The 19,064-nt window shown below is 43.4% G+C and overlaps 1 protein-coding gene across 5 annotated transcripts; it reads left to right on the top strand.

Moving 5' to 3' along the window:
• Window positions 1–4,564: 4,564 nt before the first annotated feature.
• LOC136490617 (chloride channel protein CLC-c-like) lies at window positions 4,565–12,672 on the top strand. Of its 5 annotated transcripts, none has more exons than XM_066486822.1 (8): window positions 4,565–5,010; window positions 7,753–8,076; window positions 8,955–9,155; window positions 9,337–9,514; window positions 10,136–10,398; window positions 10,732–11,001; window positions 11,097–12,228; window positions 12,386–12,672. In XM_066486822.1, exons 2-8 carry the CDS (start codon window positions 7,811–7,813, stop codon window positions 12,473–12,475), a joined length of 2,400 nt encoding a protein of 799 aa, XP_066342919.1. In that variant the 5' UTR covers window positions 4,565–5,010; window positions 7,753–7,810; the 3' UTR covers window positions 12,476–12,672. The 5 variants fall into 5 exon arrangements, with proteins under 5 accessions (XP_066342919.1, XP_066342918.1, XP_066342922.1 ...); XM_066486821.1 differs by having other exon boundaries at window positions 7,748–8,076; XM_066486825.1 differs by lacking the exon at window positions 4,565–5,010 and adding an exon at window positions 6,783–7,240.
• The last annotated feature ends 6,392 nt before the right edge of the window (window positions 12,673–19,064 follow it).

The raw sequence follows: 19,064 nt of genomic DNA, 5'->3' as shown, positions 1-19,064 counted from the left end.
TCCTTCATGGAAGCTTGACATTATTGTACTTGACAACAGGTGAAGAAGTTTGAGAAGGGTGGCAAGACTAAATTTAACTATCCAGTCAATTGGAGGCTGTCAGGTATTGAACTGTAAATCTGTAATCAAGTCTTGCTTTTGATTAATTTTTCATATACTCTTTGTCTTGGGATAGATTTGGCAAATGGAATACATGCACATCAGTTTTCAGATGAGGAAGCTGAAAAGATTTCCAGTTTTATTGAAATACATGCACATTAATTGTAGTCAGCATAATTTCTTATTAGACATGAACCTAAGCTTGATCAGAAATAATCTGTTGACATAGCTGACAAAGTCATTCCAGTCGATCTCCTAGACTTCCTTTTATAGAGGCACATCAGATTTGCAGAACTGATCTCTAGTTGCTCATGGAATGATTTTATGTGTTTTGATGATCCTGATGATCCTCTAAGATATAAACACCATCTAATTGTCACGTGGTTCTGAGTTTATTCAGTACCTGCTTGTATATATATATTCAGTAATTCTGAGTTTGAATTGCTTGCACGGGAATAATTAAATTGTAGTGGACATATTATGATAGTAATGTTATTAGTGTGGGTGACTGATGTTGCATAAATGTTTTCTAGAATGAGCAGCACTGAACATTCCGATGAACAATCCAGCGAGAGCACAACTTCCAGCGAAGGCCCCAAGAAGAAACTCTAGGCAAAAAAAGTCAAGTTGGCGGGTCTTGGAGCAGCGCTTGCTGCTGTGGCTTGTTCTAGGCAAAGTCCTGTGTCGAATCCTTAGTGTCCATTCGAAGATATGACCAGGCGACAATGGGTGGAAGCAAATTTGCAGAACGAACATAAGTGCTTCGACAACTTTCGGATGTATCCTCACTCTTTCATGAAGTTGCACAATGAGTTAGTGCAGTATCATGGGTTGGGTAGTTCACAAGACATGGAGTCGTATGAGTCACTAGCTATGTTCCTGTGGGTGTGTGCGACAAAGCAGGCAACTAGACAGATAACCTAAAGATTTGGGAGGGGTATGGGCACAGTTAGTCAGAAGATGGGTGAGGTTGCAGACGCCATGTACTCCTTTGCCTAGACGGTTGTTGCGGTAAAGGATCCGGAGTATAGAAAAATTCATCCTAGGTTCGACGAATTCAGACCCTACTTTGATGGGTGCATAGGGGCTTTGGATGGAACACACATCAGAGTGCAAGTTAGTCGCAAGTCACGGTTGGACTTCATGAATAGAAAAGGAGAAGTTACCATGAATGTGTTAGGGATAGTGGACATGGACGGGCTTTTCACATATGTTGGTGCGGGATCGGTGGGGTCTTCTCATGACATGTCGGTTCTGACGTATTTTATGGGGCGACCAGATTAGCCGCATCCCCAGCAGGTAATATTGCATTATCGTTGACTACGTTGTCAGTTTGTAAGAGTACCTTTGTGAGTAATGGGTGAAATGACTTGATGGTGGACTCTGGATACGCCGTGTGCACAAGATATTTGGGGCCATATCGGAATACAAGGTACCATTTGGATGACTTCAGAGCCAGAGAGGCGGACGGATATATGGAGAAATTCAACTACCAGCATTCAAGGCTTTGCAATGTTGTGGAACCGTCGTTTGGGAAGCTGAAAGCTCGGTGGCACATTCTGTCCGAAGTCCCAAATTATGTGAGACCTAAGCAAGTGAAGGTGGTAATTGCATGTTTTGCTCTACACAATTTTGTGGAGGGAGAAAACGAACGAAGGGCTGCGGCGAGGAATATGCATAGGGATGTAGATTACAACCTCTCAACATGGGCGGCATAAGTTGAAAGTGAAGACATGTCAGAAGTGCGAGATTGGATCGCCATGGGACTATGGGCTATGTAGTGCACAGGTATGTACACAAAGACTGCTGTGTGCTTGCTGCAATTTAAACATGCTGTATGTGCACTAACAATGCCATTTGCAGGACACAAGGAGCTGGATCGAGGAGGCAGGCAGCAGTGACCACCAGTTTCGGCCACTAGTAGTGTGATGGATCTGCAGCTGCTTTGCAATTGGATGCTTCCTTGGTTTGTTTTATTTAAATTCGTGTCTGTTGATTTGTTTGAACTGATGTCTGTTCGTTTCCTTTCCATTGTTATAATGTGGCCTGTATCCTGAACTATGTGTGCGTGTTGTCATGAATTCAAATAAACTGTGTGCTGTCATGTAAATGTGTGCTTCAGATGTACAACTTCAGGTTTATGAGACCAGTTAAGTACTGTCCGGTATGTAGACTCACTTTAAATTTTGCAGGTGGCCACGAGCTGGGGCAGTTACTTGCAAATGCTGCAGTGAGAACAAGAACTTGACAGGAACAACAAGATATGCTAGTGTGAACACCCATCTTGGAATTGGTGAGACTTATATATAGTATTAGTTGAAGTTCTTTGTTTCCTTGATATGCATTGTACTATTCTTCAATATAAGTTGTCTTTGCGCCATGGCTTTAGGAAAATTGCTGCTAACTTGTGTGCGATTTGTTGTCCTGTTTGTGCTGTTGTTGTAGGCTGGCTCTGGTGCCGGCGCTTTGCTCAGTGTTGTGCACGGGTTTAACACAGGTACCTTCCGGTTACTTGTTTGGTTTTGGGATTGGATTAGTAGGCATCTAGGTTGGTACAAATTGATATTGTTTTGTTGTTTCTTTGGAACAGGGATCCCTTTTGTCCAGAAGCATGTGAAGGGACCGAAGTGGCTGCAGTTGCTCGTTGGGGTAAGTCTTGGCTTTTGTTTATGGCTATACCTTACATGTTCTTTTGTGATCTATCTTAGATAGCTTACTAAAGTTTGGTGTGAATATTGATCTAGTAGTCTGATCCAATATTTTACATGTGTGAAGCCTAAACCATTGGGTAAAATGATGATCTTTTGCAAACAAATTCTCAAGGAAAAACTCTACTTGTTTAGTATATCTGCGTAATTGGAGGATTTTGAAAAAAATACAGAGTAGTATCTCAAGGCAAAGTAATAGTCAAACTCAGATATTTGATTGCCTGCATAGTCATTTCTCCTGACCATTTTTAGTTTATCTTTAAAAACATTGGACTGGGGGAGCTGAACATGGCATTCTACACATTAAGGTTTAGGGAGCTAACCTTCCTAACACATTCAGGTTTTGTTATGTGGTTACCGGTATTGTGGTTTGTCAAGTCCTTGATTTGGCCATTTGCTGTCAGTGCTGTCAGGGGCAATATAATGTTGAAGTTACCTTGTGCCAATGCACCAGGGTAAATTTTTTTTGTGCCATTCAACAGCCTGACCATATGTTTCAAAAGAATTGTGTATGCTACTTAAACAGTGCACCGGGTCATTTGCTTATAGCTCTGCCCCTGTTTGCTGTCCTGTGTTTATGTGGCAATTGCTAATAGCTTTTGTAGATTGTAATTTAGTTGCTATAGAACTTTGAGAAAGGATGCTTTGTTACGATCTGTTCACTTTGGAAATTGCTACTTCTGTAGGCAGTGGCGGATGCACGATGCGGGATAAGGGGGGGCTAAAACAATGAAGATGTTGATTTGTATGAAGATTTAATGGTGAAATCAAGCTTTTGCTACAGTGATTAGGCTTGAAATCAAAAAATTAGGGGGGGCTGTCTGTAGGTGCCACCGCTGCTGATGTTCTCAGATGCCATGACGAAGATGGAAGGTTGGGTATCTGACTTTTGCATGGCTATCTTTGTTTTCGTGTGATTTGTGTTGCAAATCGTGTGTTATATATTGCCTGCACCTGCACATGAGGAATAGTTGCCGATGACCACCCTCTGAAAAGCTCCGTCCACTACTTTACAGTGGTCCTGAGTCCTCATGATTAGTTACTTAAATGACTTTGACATTTAGGTGCTAAGTTCATTTGGTTCACATGCTAAAATATGTCACATCAATGTAGAAGTATGAAACCTGAGCTTATTTGGTGATATTTTTGCTGATTTGCAATTCCACATAAATAGATTCTCCTTAAACACATACCTGTTTTTATTTGCCTTCATGTTGTCTCAATTCATCTACGTAAAACATTTCATGGATTGCAGGAAAGAACGCCTCTGTGGCTTCCGATGTATTGCCTTTCAGCCTCACTTTGATTGGTGCAGCAAAAGAAGGAAGATGGCACAAAGGATTCTACAGTGCGATCAGAGCACTGTGATTTGTGTTGGAAATGGATGGCATGAGTTATTTGTTGTGTCTGTAATCAACTTGTTGTTGTACAAATGAACTTTCCATGACTTGTAAATTGACTGGATTGGTTACCGGTGTCTTTTTTTTTAATTCAAATGCCTGGAACACCATCCTGAGAAATCAGGTGTGCTGTTGCTGTCATGGCGCCGCCCGGCGCTTGGCAAGGTGAGCCGGTCCCACGTGTCCGCGTCCGGACTGGGCTCCCGAGCATCAGGATGCAGCATGAGAGTGCATGACGAGGGTCGAGTGGGTGCGACCAACCGCGAAGGCCAAGAGAGCCCACAGGCGGGACGATCTCGATCGACTGCACGGGTGGCGTGCGCCCTGGCCCTGCGCCGCATCGATCGACCTCATTTAAAGCGAGCAAGCGCGGCGTGCGGCCTCCACCCCATCATCTCTCGCACCGGCACCGCCCATCATCCTCTTCTCTTCTCTTCTCCCCCTTCCGCTTTCCTTTTTTTTCCCACCCTCTTTGTATTTGGATTGGATTGGAAGCTTCTCCAGTTGTCCACCGGCACCGGGTCGCCTCCAGCCTCGAGGCCACGCACACCCACACCCACCCACCTGGTGTCTGCCGTGCGGGTCTCTCGGCCTTCGTCGACCTCCAGCCCCAGGTTGGGCTGAGCACGAGGCGGCGAACGGGCTCGACGGAGACGAAGCGGCCAACTGCCGGCCGAGCGAGCGCGTGGAGTTCCCCGACCGATCAGGAAGAGGATCTCGGTCGCGGAGAGGACCGATCGCTGGGCAGCTGATCCATGCTCGTGGCGACCGGATCAGTTCGTCCGTCCAGCCGGGATTGCTAGGTACGCGCTCGACCAGTACTCGTCCTCTAATTTGCGGCCCCAGAGCCTCTGCGCAGTCACTCGCGTCCATCGGCTTGCATTTTGTCTGCGCAGGGCTGTGCTCTGTTTGTGTAGCAGCAGGATCTTTAGACGATGATGTAGTGCAGTTCATCTTTAGCCACGGCGACGGAATAATCCACGGATATTCAGCTAGTAGATGACACAGTTGGAAAACCGGCCAGTGAATTCCTTGCCCCCCTGAAATGAATTTGAAGTGATGAAGTAGCTGGATTCTGAGAGCGGCATGTAGTACCACTAGTCTCCTTCCATTTTCCGCGATTAGAATTGCAAGGATTGTGCCAGCACGCAAATAGGCCGGCAAGTTGGATCCGACGTGCCTACAGCGTACTGGCAGTCATGCACTGACTGGCCCGCCCAGTTGGCACTTTAGAGCACCATCGTCATCGAGGAAGTTAGCCATGGAACGTTAATGCGATAACAGCAACTGGGTTGGCTGCGTTAATTTCCCGTCGCCTCATGGCGTTCGTGTGATCTGATAGCGAAACGCGAGGAGCAGAGGCCTAATCGCAAGCCAAAAAAAAAAGGCCTTAGAGTGACTATTAAACAAAACAATGGGGAGCTCGTGCGCCTTTGCTGCAGACCCGAAGCTCGTAGAGAGATCGATGGAGATGGAAGAAGCAAGCTGCCGTCGTCATCGAGCGCATTTAGCATAAACTAGGATCGGAGGTGCTCCTTTTCCTGCGTCAGCTCTAATCTCTTGTCCTCTAGTCCACTTGTGGGAAGGAGGAGAAGATTAGCCGATTGATTAACGATTAGTATAGTTTTTGCCCTCTTTCTGATTAGCTGATTGATGACCGGTTAGTATAGTTTAGTTAGGCCCTTTCTCTGAGAGACCAGACTAATTTATTTGCCGGAAAGCCAAGTGGGATCAGGCTAACAAGTAACAACCGATGAGCCGTGACAGAAATGACACTAGCAAAGTTGGCCACTGGCGAGCGATGCTGCTGCCGCACCACGTGGACTCGGATTCCCCGCGGGAGCGGGAATCCCTTGCCTTTACACGTGGTCAGGATCATCTCGGATAGGGAGGAGGGTGGTTGTGGAGTTGCGTTTCGACTCATTTTTATTTGGTGGTGGATTGGATGAGATGACACACGCTGCAGCGACGGGAAGCTGCCATGATTTGTTTCAGGATCCGGAACGGAACTGATCCTGTTCTTGCTTGTACCTATGTTTATACTGAACCCTAGAAGTGTTAGGCGGGCTGGATAACCCTAGAAGTGTTAGGCGGGCTGGATAAAGATGTGTGCATTATATTCACGTGGTCACGTCTCTGCTTTTCTTTAATCATCCATTTGGAATGGAAAGGCATCCACACTGAACAATGGCCGCTGCCGTCGCCATCACGACAAGGAAGCGTGAACGCAGCTTTTGATCGGTCAATTGCTCGGCTCGGAGGGCATGCAAATGCAATCACATTCCCGTGGCATGAGGATGCCCACACAGCCCACATGAAAAATGAAAGCTCTAAAGCAAAGATCCCATCCGATCCCATCGAACCACAACTATAGGTTGTCCCACAATGATAGAAGCACCACGTGGCCCCGTTCGCTTCGCTGAAAAAACAAGTCGAAACATTGTTCCGTCTGATTTGTTGCGAGAGGAAAACACTGTTTCAGCTGAAAAAACAAGCCGAAATATTTTTCCAGGAAACGAACAGGGCCACGTGGTGCTTCTATCATTGTGGGGCAACCCATACTTGTATGGTTCGATCGGATCGGATGGGATCTTTGCCGTTCTGTTCTCTTTCTCAACCTCTAGTAGACTTCTAGAGAGAACCTGTTGATGGATAAAAAAATGTGATCGAAATCGAACGAGATAAAAAAATGTGGTAAACCGGGGGAGCATCGCCACGTGGGGAACGCGAAAGCTCACGGCCTCTTCTCCTAGCCCAGAGACTAAAGTGTCCCGCCGCTTTGCGACCACAGGAAGCAAAATTCCGTGCCAGTCTCGGTCGCCTGCCGTGACAAGTGGCGGCACGCTGTAGGCCGCCGGAACCCGGAGCCGACCCCGCACAGTGAGGGCGCTGTTGCGCTCTGATTGTCGCGTCGCTGGATCGACCTCCCAGACCGACTCCCAGTTTCCCCTTTCTTCTGGCGTGTACGAAGTGATGGCAGTACGCCACAAGATTTTTCCACGCCGATCCAGCTGGTTTCTTAATTCCTACTAGGTCAGTTGACTGTTGCATTATGAGTTAAGCTTTAGTGCTGTGTAGTTCCCAAAAAGTTTTTTAAAAAGTGCTACAGTTGTCATCACATCAAATCTTGCGATACGTGCATGGAGCATTAAATGTAGACGAAAAAAACTAATTGCACAGTTTAGTTGAAAATTGCGAGACGAACGTTTTGAACCTAATTAGTCCATCATTGAACACTAATTATCAAATAAAAACAAAAGTGTCACGATAGCCAAATTCCCAAAATTCACGAACTAAACACAGCCTTACCAGCATTGATTGCGAATGAACAGTTCAGAAAGGGCAATTTCAGAAGAAATTTACTCTGTATTACCATTCAATTTGATAGATCCAGCTCGGCATGGATAGGCAGCAGCTTTTTTTTTCATGAATTTTAAGTAATTCACTACTACGTCAAGGGCAATTTGTGTTCACGCAATTGATAAGAATTCATTTCCCTTTTCTGTCCACCTTACTTCCTTTCCATTTTGTCTCATAAAGTGCAGGAGGAAGCCGCGGCCCGCGGCAGCGTGAGCGACGCCACCACCCAAGCGGACGGCAATAATGGACGCCCACCACTCACCGCCGGCCGCGCAGCCGGAGAGGCATGGCAGCTTCAACTACGACATCGAGAGCACGGACGGCCCGTGGCGCGGCGCCGGCGCGGGGGCGGGGCAGGACCGATCGTCGGAGGCCCTGCTGCGGTACGACGACCGGTACGACGACGACGGGCCCCGGGAGCCGCTGCTGCGGAAGCGCACCATGAACACCACCTCCCAGATTGCCATCGTCGGCGCCAACGTCTGCCCCATCGAGAGCCTCGACTACGAGTACGCCCTCCACACCCCCTCTGTGGCTCCGTTGCTCGATACTGTCGACTTCCCGAAAGCTTTCTGTGCTGATTCTGCGAAAATGTTTGATGTTTACTGTTTTCTCGTGGTGATTGCGACGAAGGATCGTTGGTTTTACCCCCAAAAGAACGGCAAGAGCAAGATCATGTTGTAACTTATTATTAGTTTATTGTTTGGCATGCCTTACCATAAAGCTAGGATCTTGTGATGCGTTTGGAAGACGAAAAAGTTATCCTGATTGATTATTGTTCAATAAGGCGTTATCATTCTTGCGCCTTTTTGCCATTGAATTTTGTAAATAATTCATACACTATACAGCAATACCGCATCGACAATGTCATGTTCTGATCGTTCGTGTACTTACTGAATAGTGGTTGAAGGAGGCTAGTTAGTAGATTCCATGGAATTTTTTAATGGTCGGATGGCAGGATCTTCCGTTGTTGACATTATGTGCATAGTTTAATCGAACACTTTTTATAAAGTATCAAGTCTAGAATAAGAAAGAAACCATAATTATTTGGTATCTGAACCATGCACTGATCTGATTCCGTTTGAGTTTCGACAAATGGAACAACACACACGAAGCACTGTGCTTCTATCTTGTAGTATGAATAAATAAATACTGATGCAGTTAAATATTCTTAAATGGGGTTGTAGCATGCTAAAAATAGGATACCAACCAACAAACTGAGAAGAAGCTGACTGCAAAATTCTTCAGTGTAAACTCAATGATAATAATATCTGGCAGATGTAAATTGCTGACTGTATACTCCTTAGAAATAGAAAATATGCACAGTTTAGCAGGCTTGCTATGTTACTTCCCGACTTACCATCAAAATTTTTATTGCATGTTTCAGAATTGTGGAAAATGACTTTTTCAAGCAAGATTGGCGATCAAGAAAGAAGAAGCAGATATTCCAGTATGTTGTTCTCAAATGGTCCTTGGTTCTTCTTATTGGCTTGTGTACTGGACTTGTTGGCTTCTTCAATAACCTTGCAGTTGAAAACATTGCTGGGTTCAAACTGTTGCTTACAAGTGATCTAATGCTCAAGCATAGGTAAAGCTTCACTCAGATGCTTTTGCTATTTTACCAGACCATTTAGTTTGATTCTCCAGCTGTTCAATATAACTTGTCATCGATTAAGTAATACAACACGGTGAATAACTTGCATAAGGTTTTACTGACTTGCATCAATTAAATAATGTGAAGTGCCAATGGTTTGTTGCTTCCAGTGCAGGTACTTCACAGCATTTCTGGCATATGGAGGTTGCAATCTAGTCTTGGCAGCTACTGCTGCAGCGATCTGCGCTTACATAGCACCTGCTGCTGCTGGGTCTGGTATCCCTGAAGTTAAAGCATACCTTAATGGAGTTGATGCTTATGCTATATTAGCTCCAAGTACACTGTTTGTGAAGGTAAAGTCTAATTCAGAATAAAATACACAGCCGCATTGAACATCTTAGTATTTCTTTTTTACAGGGAAACCATGTTTGATTTCTTACTCTTTGAGTTTTTGTTCGCGGTAGTAACTTTTTGTGCTACCTTACCTGATTGAATTACTAAAATCTTTTCCAGCATTTGCATGCCATGTTCTGACATGTCATTGATAATTGTTGTAGAAACCCCTAAACTTTTTTCGGGCTTACTAGGAAATCGTGAAGATGCATTGACAGCCAAATTGTTGTTTAGGGACAGTGTACTGCCTTGCTCATTATGTTTGATTTTATTCTCTTTTCTTTTTAATGACCTGCTGCAAATTCACAAACGTGTCATTGTTAGTGTTTCTTCGGATATGTGCTACCAAAGGGAATCTGTTAGACTGTTGCTTTGCCTAGTTTATCCATTTATGATGCTTACATGCTTAGGCATAAATTTTAAATTAGAACAGCTTATGTGTTTATTTCTGGTAACCTATACAGAATCATAGCAGCTTGTTTTGTGGATGACATATAATGCTATCAGGACTCCTGGTTTTTCTAATTGCCAGTTCGAGTTCAGCAATCTATTTCTTAAAACTTGCTTCTATTATTCTGCAGATATTTGGTTCAATACTTGGAGTTTCAGCTGGATTTGTACTTGGAAAGGAAGGTCCCATGGTACATACAGGAGCATGCATTGCCAACTTACTTGGTCAAGGGGGGTCACGCAAGTACCATCTGACATGTAACTGGCTCAGATACTTTAAGAATGATAGAGATCGGCGGGATTTGATTACTTGTGGCTCTGCTGCTGGAGTTGCAGCAGCATTCCGTGCGCCTGTGGGTGGTGTGCTCTTTGCTCTTGAGGAAGCAGCATCATGGTAGGAACTATTTTCCTTGTCACAACTGCTAATTCATATTTAACAGGTGCTGCCATCTTGGCATATGCCTTTGGATTTGTAATAACCTTGTTACCAACATGAAAATGCAGACCTTCATCACAAATGTAGTAGCCATATCCCATAGTTATCTGAATTCCAAAAATATCAATTCGAGTGATAGATCTTTTGAATAAGAATCACAGTCTGATTGCTTCAGTATGTTGATAGGAGAATTTATCTATTTGCAACTGCATCAGATGGGCAACACTGACATTTTTATTTTGCTGCATTTTCTTTCCATTTGACTGAATGGGTCTCTACTTCATGTTTCAGGTGGCGAAGTGCTCTCCTGTGGAGAACATTCTTTACAACTGCTGTTGTTGCTGTTGTGTTGAGGGGCCTGATCGAGCTCTGTCGTAGTGGAAAATGTGGTCTCTTTGGTCAAGGAGGCTTGATTATGTTTGATCTTAGCTCAACCGTCCCGAGTTACAGTACCCAGGATATCATTGCAATTATTGTCCTTGGAATAATTGGTGGGGTCTTTGGGGGCCTGTTCAACTTTCTCTTGGATAGGATTCTCCGAGCCTATAGTTTTATCAATGAGTATGTATCAATCATGTGTATTTAGTTACTCTATAAAATTTTCCTTCAAGGTGCAATCTCATATTACATTGTTGTCTTTGGCTGTCTGCCTGCAGGAAAGGTGCTCCATACAAGATTCTTCTTACTGTCACAATATCAATCATCACATCAGCATGCTCCTATGGGCTACCTTGGCTTGCTCCATGCACTCCGTGCCCTGCTGATGCTGTGGAGGAATGCCCTACCATTGGCCGCTCTGGGAATTTTAAGAATTTTCAGTGCCCGCCGGGCTATTACAATGGTCTTGCATCATTATTCTTCAACACAAATGATGATGCCATCCGCAATCTATTCAGCAGTGGCACCGAGAATGAGTTCCACATGTCCACTCTCTTCGTATTCTTCACTGCTATTTACTGCCTTGGCCTTGTGACATACGGTATTGCTGTTCCATCTGGTCTCTTTATCCCTGTTATACTTGCTGGGGCTACGTACGGGCGTATAGTGGGGACCCTTCTTGGCCCGTTATCAGACCTTGATCCTGGACTATTCGCACTTCTTGGTGCGGCATCTTTCCTCGGTGGAACAATGAGGATGACTGTATCAGTCTGTGTGATACTTCTGGAGCTCACCAATGACCTCCTTATGCTCCCGTTAGTCATGCTCGTTCTTCTGATATCAAAGACTATAGCCGACAGCTTTAACAAAGGGGTTTATGATCAGATTGTAGTGATGAAAGGTTTGCCATTCCTGGAAGCTCATGCCGAACCATACATGAGGCACTTGGTTGCTGGCGATGTTGTGTCTGGGCCACTGATCTCGTTTTCAGGCGTCGAGAGAGTGGGGAATATCGTTCAGGCGTTGAGGATCACAGGCCACAACGGATTTCCAGTGGTCGATGAGCCACCTCTGTCAGAGGCTCCAGAACTTGTTGGGCTTGTGCTTAGGTCCCTTCTGCTGGTCTTGCTGAAAGGCAAGCCCTTCATGAAAGAGAAGATGAAAACCAGCGGTAGCTTCGTGCTGCAAAGATTTGGTGCCTTCGATTTTGCCAAGCCCGGCTCAGGAAAAGGTCTGAAGATTGAGGACCTGGATTTCACTGATGAGGAAATGGACATGTACGTCGATCTCCATCCAATCACAAATACATCACCGTACACGGTGGTTGAGACCATGTCACTTGCAAAGGCCGCTGTCCTTTTCAGGGCACTGGGACTAAGGCACCTGCTCGTTGTGCCAAAGACCCCAGGGGTGAGCTCTCATTCTCCGAATCTTGCTCTAGAGATAAAATATTTCAGTGCTGGCCATTCTTTTGACATGATATGAAGTTCATGCTGCAATATAACCTTCACCTTTTCTTTGTGGCAAACTCGATCTAATAGCTAATTCCTTTACTGTTCTACTGCAGAGACCTCCAATTGTTGGAATCCTGACGAGGCACGATTTCATGCCGGAGCATATTCATGGGCTGTTCCCAAACATACACAAGTCGCACTAATGGAGCACCCAATCAGTACCATATTTTTTTGCCGTCGCCTCGTAGCTAGCCGTACGAAAACGAAGCTGCTTTTGTCCAATATTTGCCATCAGCCATCTGGCCTTTTGTTTTCCATTTTATTGTCTTCTGGAGTATTCCAAAATCATATAATCACTGAATAATATTGTATTTGTTGTAAAGAGCCGGTTCCCATGCAATGATCTTTCAGTACACTCATGTGTAGTCATGTTTCTGCCTTCTCGTGTGCTTCTATATGTTGATTTGCAAGCTGCAAAAAATATTATGCTTTCGTGCAGACGAGAGATCTCCAATTATCTGTCACGAAAATGCCGTTGCATCCGGGGCAAGCGGATCGGCTGTCCACATGCTGACGAGAGACATCGTATTTGTAGCTATCACATGCCCATGATCTCACAGGATCCCTGGAAAATTCGCCAGGATCCTTCTACAGCGACGCCGGTTGCATTGGCATCTACCAATCCAACCACCATAACATCGCCTGGCCCGCATGGCCGTAAGCCCAAGCAAAGCAGCCCTAAGACACGAACCGAAATCGAAAGGGGGCGAACAGTGACAGGGGAGACACCATGATGCTGCCCCTGTATATTCCGGCATGTGGTGTCTCACCTGCCAAAAAGGCCGGGTTTTTTTTGTTGAGGAACAAATCATTGTCAATGGACCATGCTCTTTTCTTTTGTGTTTCTCTTGCCTTTTTTTCCCTTCTCCTCTCCGCGGAATTACTGCAATGCCAATTGCAAGAGCAGCTATAATAACAAACTCTTTCATCACTGTAGTAGTTTTAGTTGTCAAGTTAGATTCTTTGTTTGCAGGAGGCTTTTGAGCTTTGGCTCGGTCTGTGGCTCTGTTCCCTGAACCATTGGTCTGGGGGATGGCTGGTTCACTTTCAGAGTAACAGCCCATGTGCGCAAACAGAACTGGCCATCGTCCTGAGAGTGTCCAGTGAGTATATACTACTACTAGTATTACTATTCTACTACCTTGCCACACAGCCACATGTACAGTACTAGCAGCAAACCCCGCGCATTGCGCTGGTGAAGGTACGATTTGTTCGCAAGCCGGCATTGAAGACCAAATGAAGACTGCCTTATAAAATCAAGGAATAGATCGCACAAAAAACTGTTTTGTTAGTTAACAGGTTACCAAGAGGAAAAAAAACAGAGACGAAACATGGGTTAACAGAACAGCGTCCATGGGACGCATGGGCAAGCAAAAACAAAATTTGGGTGTACATAATATATCCTTGTTACATATTTGTTCACCGTGACATATTAGATAATGATGAAAACTTTTAGGAACGTATCTCCTCTTTGTTTTCTGCAAAAAGGTAGATATATACTTTCAGTACATATAAAAGAAATGAAACTTATAATAGTTTTTAAAAATCTTTTGTTACATTTTCTTAATTTAGAAAATGTTTGAAGGCATGCTGTAAGCACTATCATATCTAAAATCATGCAGCTTAGCACTCTTTTGTGGCTCTGTCAAAATATATTTTGAAATATCACTTTCATATAAGTGTTAGGATCTGAAATGCAAAACCTAACATGATTAAGAGAACTTCTGAAAATCCTTTCATCCATTGTAACATATGATTAACTGCTTTACAAAGCAGATACCGCAAAAGCATTTGCCATAAATCACATATCATATACATCATTATCCTACAAAGCAATCAAAACCTGTGATTTTAATAGAAGAGCATAAGGGTTTAGTTTAAAGCAATAATGTATCATTTAGACCTTTGTGAGATGAGTTGTTTCACTGAGAACAGAGGTTTTACGGAGTTATGGTGGCAGCTGCAGTAGAAGCCTTGGTGACATTATACAGAGGTAGGGAAGATTTTATGGAGAACCATCAACCGTTTAAGTATGGTATATTGAAGAGGAGCTAAATATCAACGGCCATTGTTAGGTGATTAGTGGAAAGTATTGCTGAAACTTTAGGCGGCCCACATAACATTAAGGTGTTATGGACATCACTTGCAAAGTTTTCATATCTTGAAGAGTAAATATCACTGTCATACATAAATAATTAGAGAGTTTGGATGCCTGAACCCCTTTGGGAAAAAGTAACTGGTTTATAGAAAAAAATAATTGAGGCTGAAAGAAACTAACAAAGTTAGCTGATTGTCATAATAGGATCAGTAAGAAATGCTGCATTGGGGAAAAAATATTACACATTTTGTACTGAGTTATTCGGATGAAGATTTTTTTTTTTTTTTTTTTGTAACGAATCAATTGAAATGGCAATTGTTGCTCTGCATCAGTTGTCAACTACTGCAGCACACAATAGCTCTGTAAAGGATTGGCATCAAACCATTGTAAATAATTAATAGACCAGTTCGAAGTCGACAAATTGCAGGCAAAAAGATTAAAAGAACTCTGGATATTTAATAGATACATATGCCATTCTGTAGGAGAGAGAAATATTTGGTCTTATCATACCGATGTACTCTGTTTTTTCCAAAGAAAAGGATAAGATGAACATGAGGCTTTCAGCTGCCCGGGAATGCCTACCTTCTTCGAATTCAGGCATACAGAGCTCGGATGTTAGTCCATAGAACCCCACGTAATTCAGTAACTAAGGTACCGTTTAGTTCCACTTCATTTTGCAAAAAATTTCAAGATTTTCTGTCACATCGAATCTTTGGACACATGCATGAAGCATTAAATATAAATAAAAAATAAAACTAATTACATAGTTTAGACGAAATTCACGAGACGAATCTTTTAAGTCTAATTAGACTATGATTGGACACTAATTGCCAAATAACAACGAAAGTGCTACGGTATCATTTCTCAAAAATTTTCGCCAACTAAACGAGGCCTAAGAACAACCAACATAAGCTATAAATATGGTCAGTCGTATCCAAGATCATTTAGGAAATTAATAAATTACTTTAATCTAATAAACCCAAAAAAGAAACTGTTTCCAAAGTATGCAAGCACTTAAATATGAGAAAATTGCATTTTTAGCAGCCTAAACAATGCGCTTCGCAAAACTAACATCCGAAACATTGTTTTCGTAAAAATAGCACCTAAAACAATTGCTTCTCGTTTTCTTTACCATTTTACCTTTTCTCATTCTTACTCTTTATTTCTCCTAAAATCTGGACAAAAGTGTCCCTGTGCTAATTGAGACGCTAATTTCACGTAACATCCGCATCTGCTAGGCACTGGGCAGCGCTGGTCGCCGCTGCAGGCCTGGGCGCTGGCTGCCTGCGTGTGACTGCATGTGCCAGGACACATACACTAGATGGCCACATACCCATATAGGGAGCGTTCGCTGGTCTGGACCAGCCAGCCAGTCGGCTGATCCCCCCTCTCAAGTTACTGTTTACCAAACCAGCCAAATAGTATTTTTCTCTCACAACAAACCAGTCGGAACAGTGTTTTTCAGCCAAATTTCAGACCAGCGAACGGGGCCATAATAGAATAAACAAATTTATGCGTATCACACGGTTCCACCGCCGTCTTTCTTTCCGCACGCGAGCCCTAGCTGGCTCTCCACGGACGACGTGCCGCCACCGCTCGAGATGACCCCGCCGGCCAACGCGCCACCGCCGTCCGACGTGCCGTGCGACGTGCCTCCACGGCCCGATGTGCTGCCTCCGCCTGATGCCGCAGCACACCCCATCGTTGAGGGGGACTTGATCGCTACGGTAAGAGCCATGTTGCCCGTTGTCGCGACTCCAGCCTTTCCGCACGACGCGCCGAGGCCGACCCCACTGCCAGCCGTACATAGGTATGCGATGAACGACTATACTCCTATTCTTCCAATTCCTGTCTGAAGTGTAGTTTGATGAAGTTAATATGATTTGTCAGGTCCGATTTAGAATTTGTGGAAACTATGCCACCAGTTGATTGGGATAGCTTGCAGATCATAGAAACACATGATGAGGAAGGACGAATCGAACTTTTGAGTGAAGATCAGATGTACGTGTTTTTAGGCTTGAGAGACAAGAAATTAGGAAAGGTAGCTGCATCACATGATCGTGTAATGGTTGAGGAGAGTAGTCATGAAGATGATGCTGTGATTCCTAATAATGATGACATACCCACTGAATTGGTTATTTCATATGATAAGGACCAGGTACGATGTACCCATCAATGGACGAGTTCAGTGTGACAATTTGCAATCAATGAGGAGTTTCAATTAGGGACAGCGCACTCTGATAAGGAGGCGTTCGGCTGGTTACTTCCTGGCTTGTTTCAGCTTGTTTCAGTTTATTCTCTCTCACAGAACACTATTGAATCATCCGGAACCATCCGAAATCTACTGTGCATAGCACCATCCGAACACGCTCAGGAGATGCGGGCGGTAGGCCGCGGCGGCGGCGGCGTCCGCGGGGAGACGATGCTTCTGGAGGACGGAGTTGTGGAGATGCTTCTAGAGGACGGAGAGCTGGATTGCAGGAGGTCTTTTTTTCCCCTGGCAACCGACGGATGGACATCGTGCGGCTCTGAAGAAGGGGCGACGTGGCCGAAGGAGGGAAAATATTTTGTTGTACACAGATAAGGGTAATGTACAGTACTCCCTCCTTTATAAAATAAGTGCACATTTTATTTTTTCAGAGAATCAAAGTTTTCTAAATTTAATTCATTTTATAAAATGTTGTCAATATTTATATCTCCTAATATATTAATAATGAAATATATTCCACTTTAGGGTTTTCGGTTTACACGTTATTATCGGTTGTGGCCAAACAAAATTAAATAAGTCGATTTTAAGGTGCTCAAATTTCAAAAAAAAGAAAAAGAATGACATAATTTAGAAGGCGAAGGTGGAAGCTTTCCGCTAGGTTAGATGCTAACTTATGCATTGGTTGACACATTCTATTCAACAACTAAATACTGGTATTTCTAAACTCGAGCCACAATTTCACTCGCCTCTGAAAACATAGAAATTCATGAATTTTGGACATAATTTCATCGAAATTTTGAACCATATACTTATTGTGTGTCATAAATATTAGTATAATTTCGTTATATTTGGTCAAGCTTTAAAAATCCGAGTCTTCAAGATCAATATGTGTGTTTGTTATAAGATGAACAGAGTTCTACAGCTACTCTAGTAGAGGCCAAAGCAAAGAATTTTGTGGATCATATATATTTCAGGACGCAACCACTGCTTTCCTTGCCTTCCACGAAAGGGCAAGCAAGCAAGCAATCAAAAGATCCTTGTAGTTTCTTTCTCTTACTAGGGCTGTTTGGACTCAGTGGTCTAAAGTTTATTTGGCTAAAATTAAGGGTTAAACTTTAGTGAATTAAACTTTAACGAATAAACTATAGACAAGGGGACAAAGTTTAGATCTAATTCAATAAAAAAGACTTATGTGCCCTAGTGGAGGAGCGAGGGATGAGATGAAAAAGGCAAGGGTAAAATTGTCTTTTTACTAGAGAAAACGATACTTTAGACCACTTTAATATACTTGTATGGTCGTTTAGGGTCAGCTAGACAATACTTTAGACCTTCTGTTTTGAGTCTCAAGAGCTAAAGTTTAGTGGATCATGGGATCCAAATTGGACCTCAGTCATCTTTTTTTTAATGGGAAAGAGCGTCGTCTAATCAACTATAAGAGAAGAATAGAGTTATTGCGTCACAACTGCATTGGCCACCTAATCAAGCCCCACGTGAAGAGAAGGGCCACCCAAAAGCAAAAGGATGAAAATATTCAAACATACAAATGGGTATCATGTTGTTACATAGCCAGCCACTCTGGCTGTATCCAACAAAAGACCCATTGCGGAACACAAATCTAAAATAGATCTCCAACATAATACATATAGCCTTCAACAGAGTAACTATATGGAAGACTCATTTTGGATGCCATGAGAGGCATAACCCAAATCTGAGTATTCTCTCTCATGCAGACCCATTTGCAGAAAGAGGTGTCTTTTGGGTCTTATTGTTGGAGAATACCAAAAATATGTATTGAATTCTTTACATGTAGCGCTACCTAAAGGACAAATGGGCCTTGTATTTTGGGTCGCGGTTGTTGGAGACTACTATGGGAAGTGCTCTCCAGAATATGCCATGCTCCTTTGGATCCTTGGAACTGAAATCCATTCTAATAATCACAATTTAGGTACATATCAATTAAGTTAATACGGCCACATATCAAATATACTTGTATATTATTGTTGGCTAAAATGCAGAATGCGGATGGATGGATGGAATCGTACATGAATTTTATGAAAATCGTGCATGAATTTCACATGAAAAGCACAGGAGTAGAAAATTTTTCCCGCATCCAACCGGGTCTTATCCGAGTGGTCAGGTTTTACCGTAAGGAACTCAACCAACTAAGTTACGGTCAATTCGTGTCCCACAAAGAAAAATGATGTGCAACATCAGTAGTTTTAACAATCTGTAATTTTTATTTGCGCTACTATAAACTTTCCATATCTTTCAATTAAGTATTTTTTTTTTAAAAAAAACTTTGAAATTCTGAATCCGCCGCTTAAGTGCTAGATGCCGCAATAAGCTTTCATTGACACCGCACCGCGGCACCGCCCACTAGTACCGTACATACACGTACTCCTCCCTGAACCACCGTATCCAGCAA

This window comes from Miscanthus floridulus, chromosome 11 (assembly GCF_019320115.1).
Source record: "Miscanthus floridulus cultivar M001 chromosome 11, ASM1932011v1, whole genome shotgun sequence".
NCBI classification, from domain to species: Eukaryota; Viridiplantae; Streptophyta; class Magnoliopsida; order Poales; family Poaceae; genus Miscanthus; species Miscanthus floridulus.
Note: the sequence above shows the minus strand (reverse complement) of the source record. Positions and strands in the feature narration are given on the sequence as shown.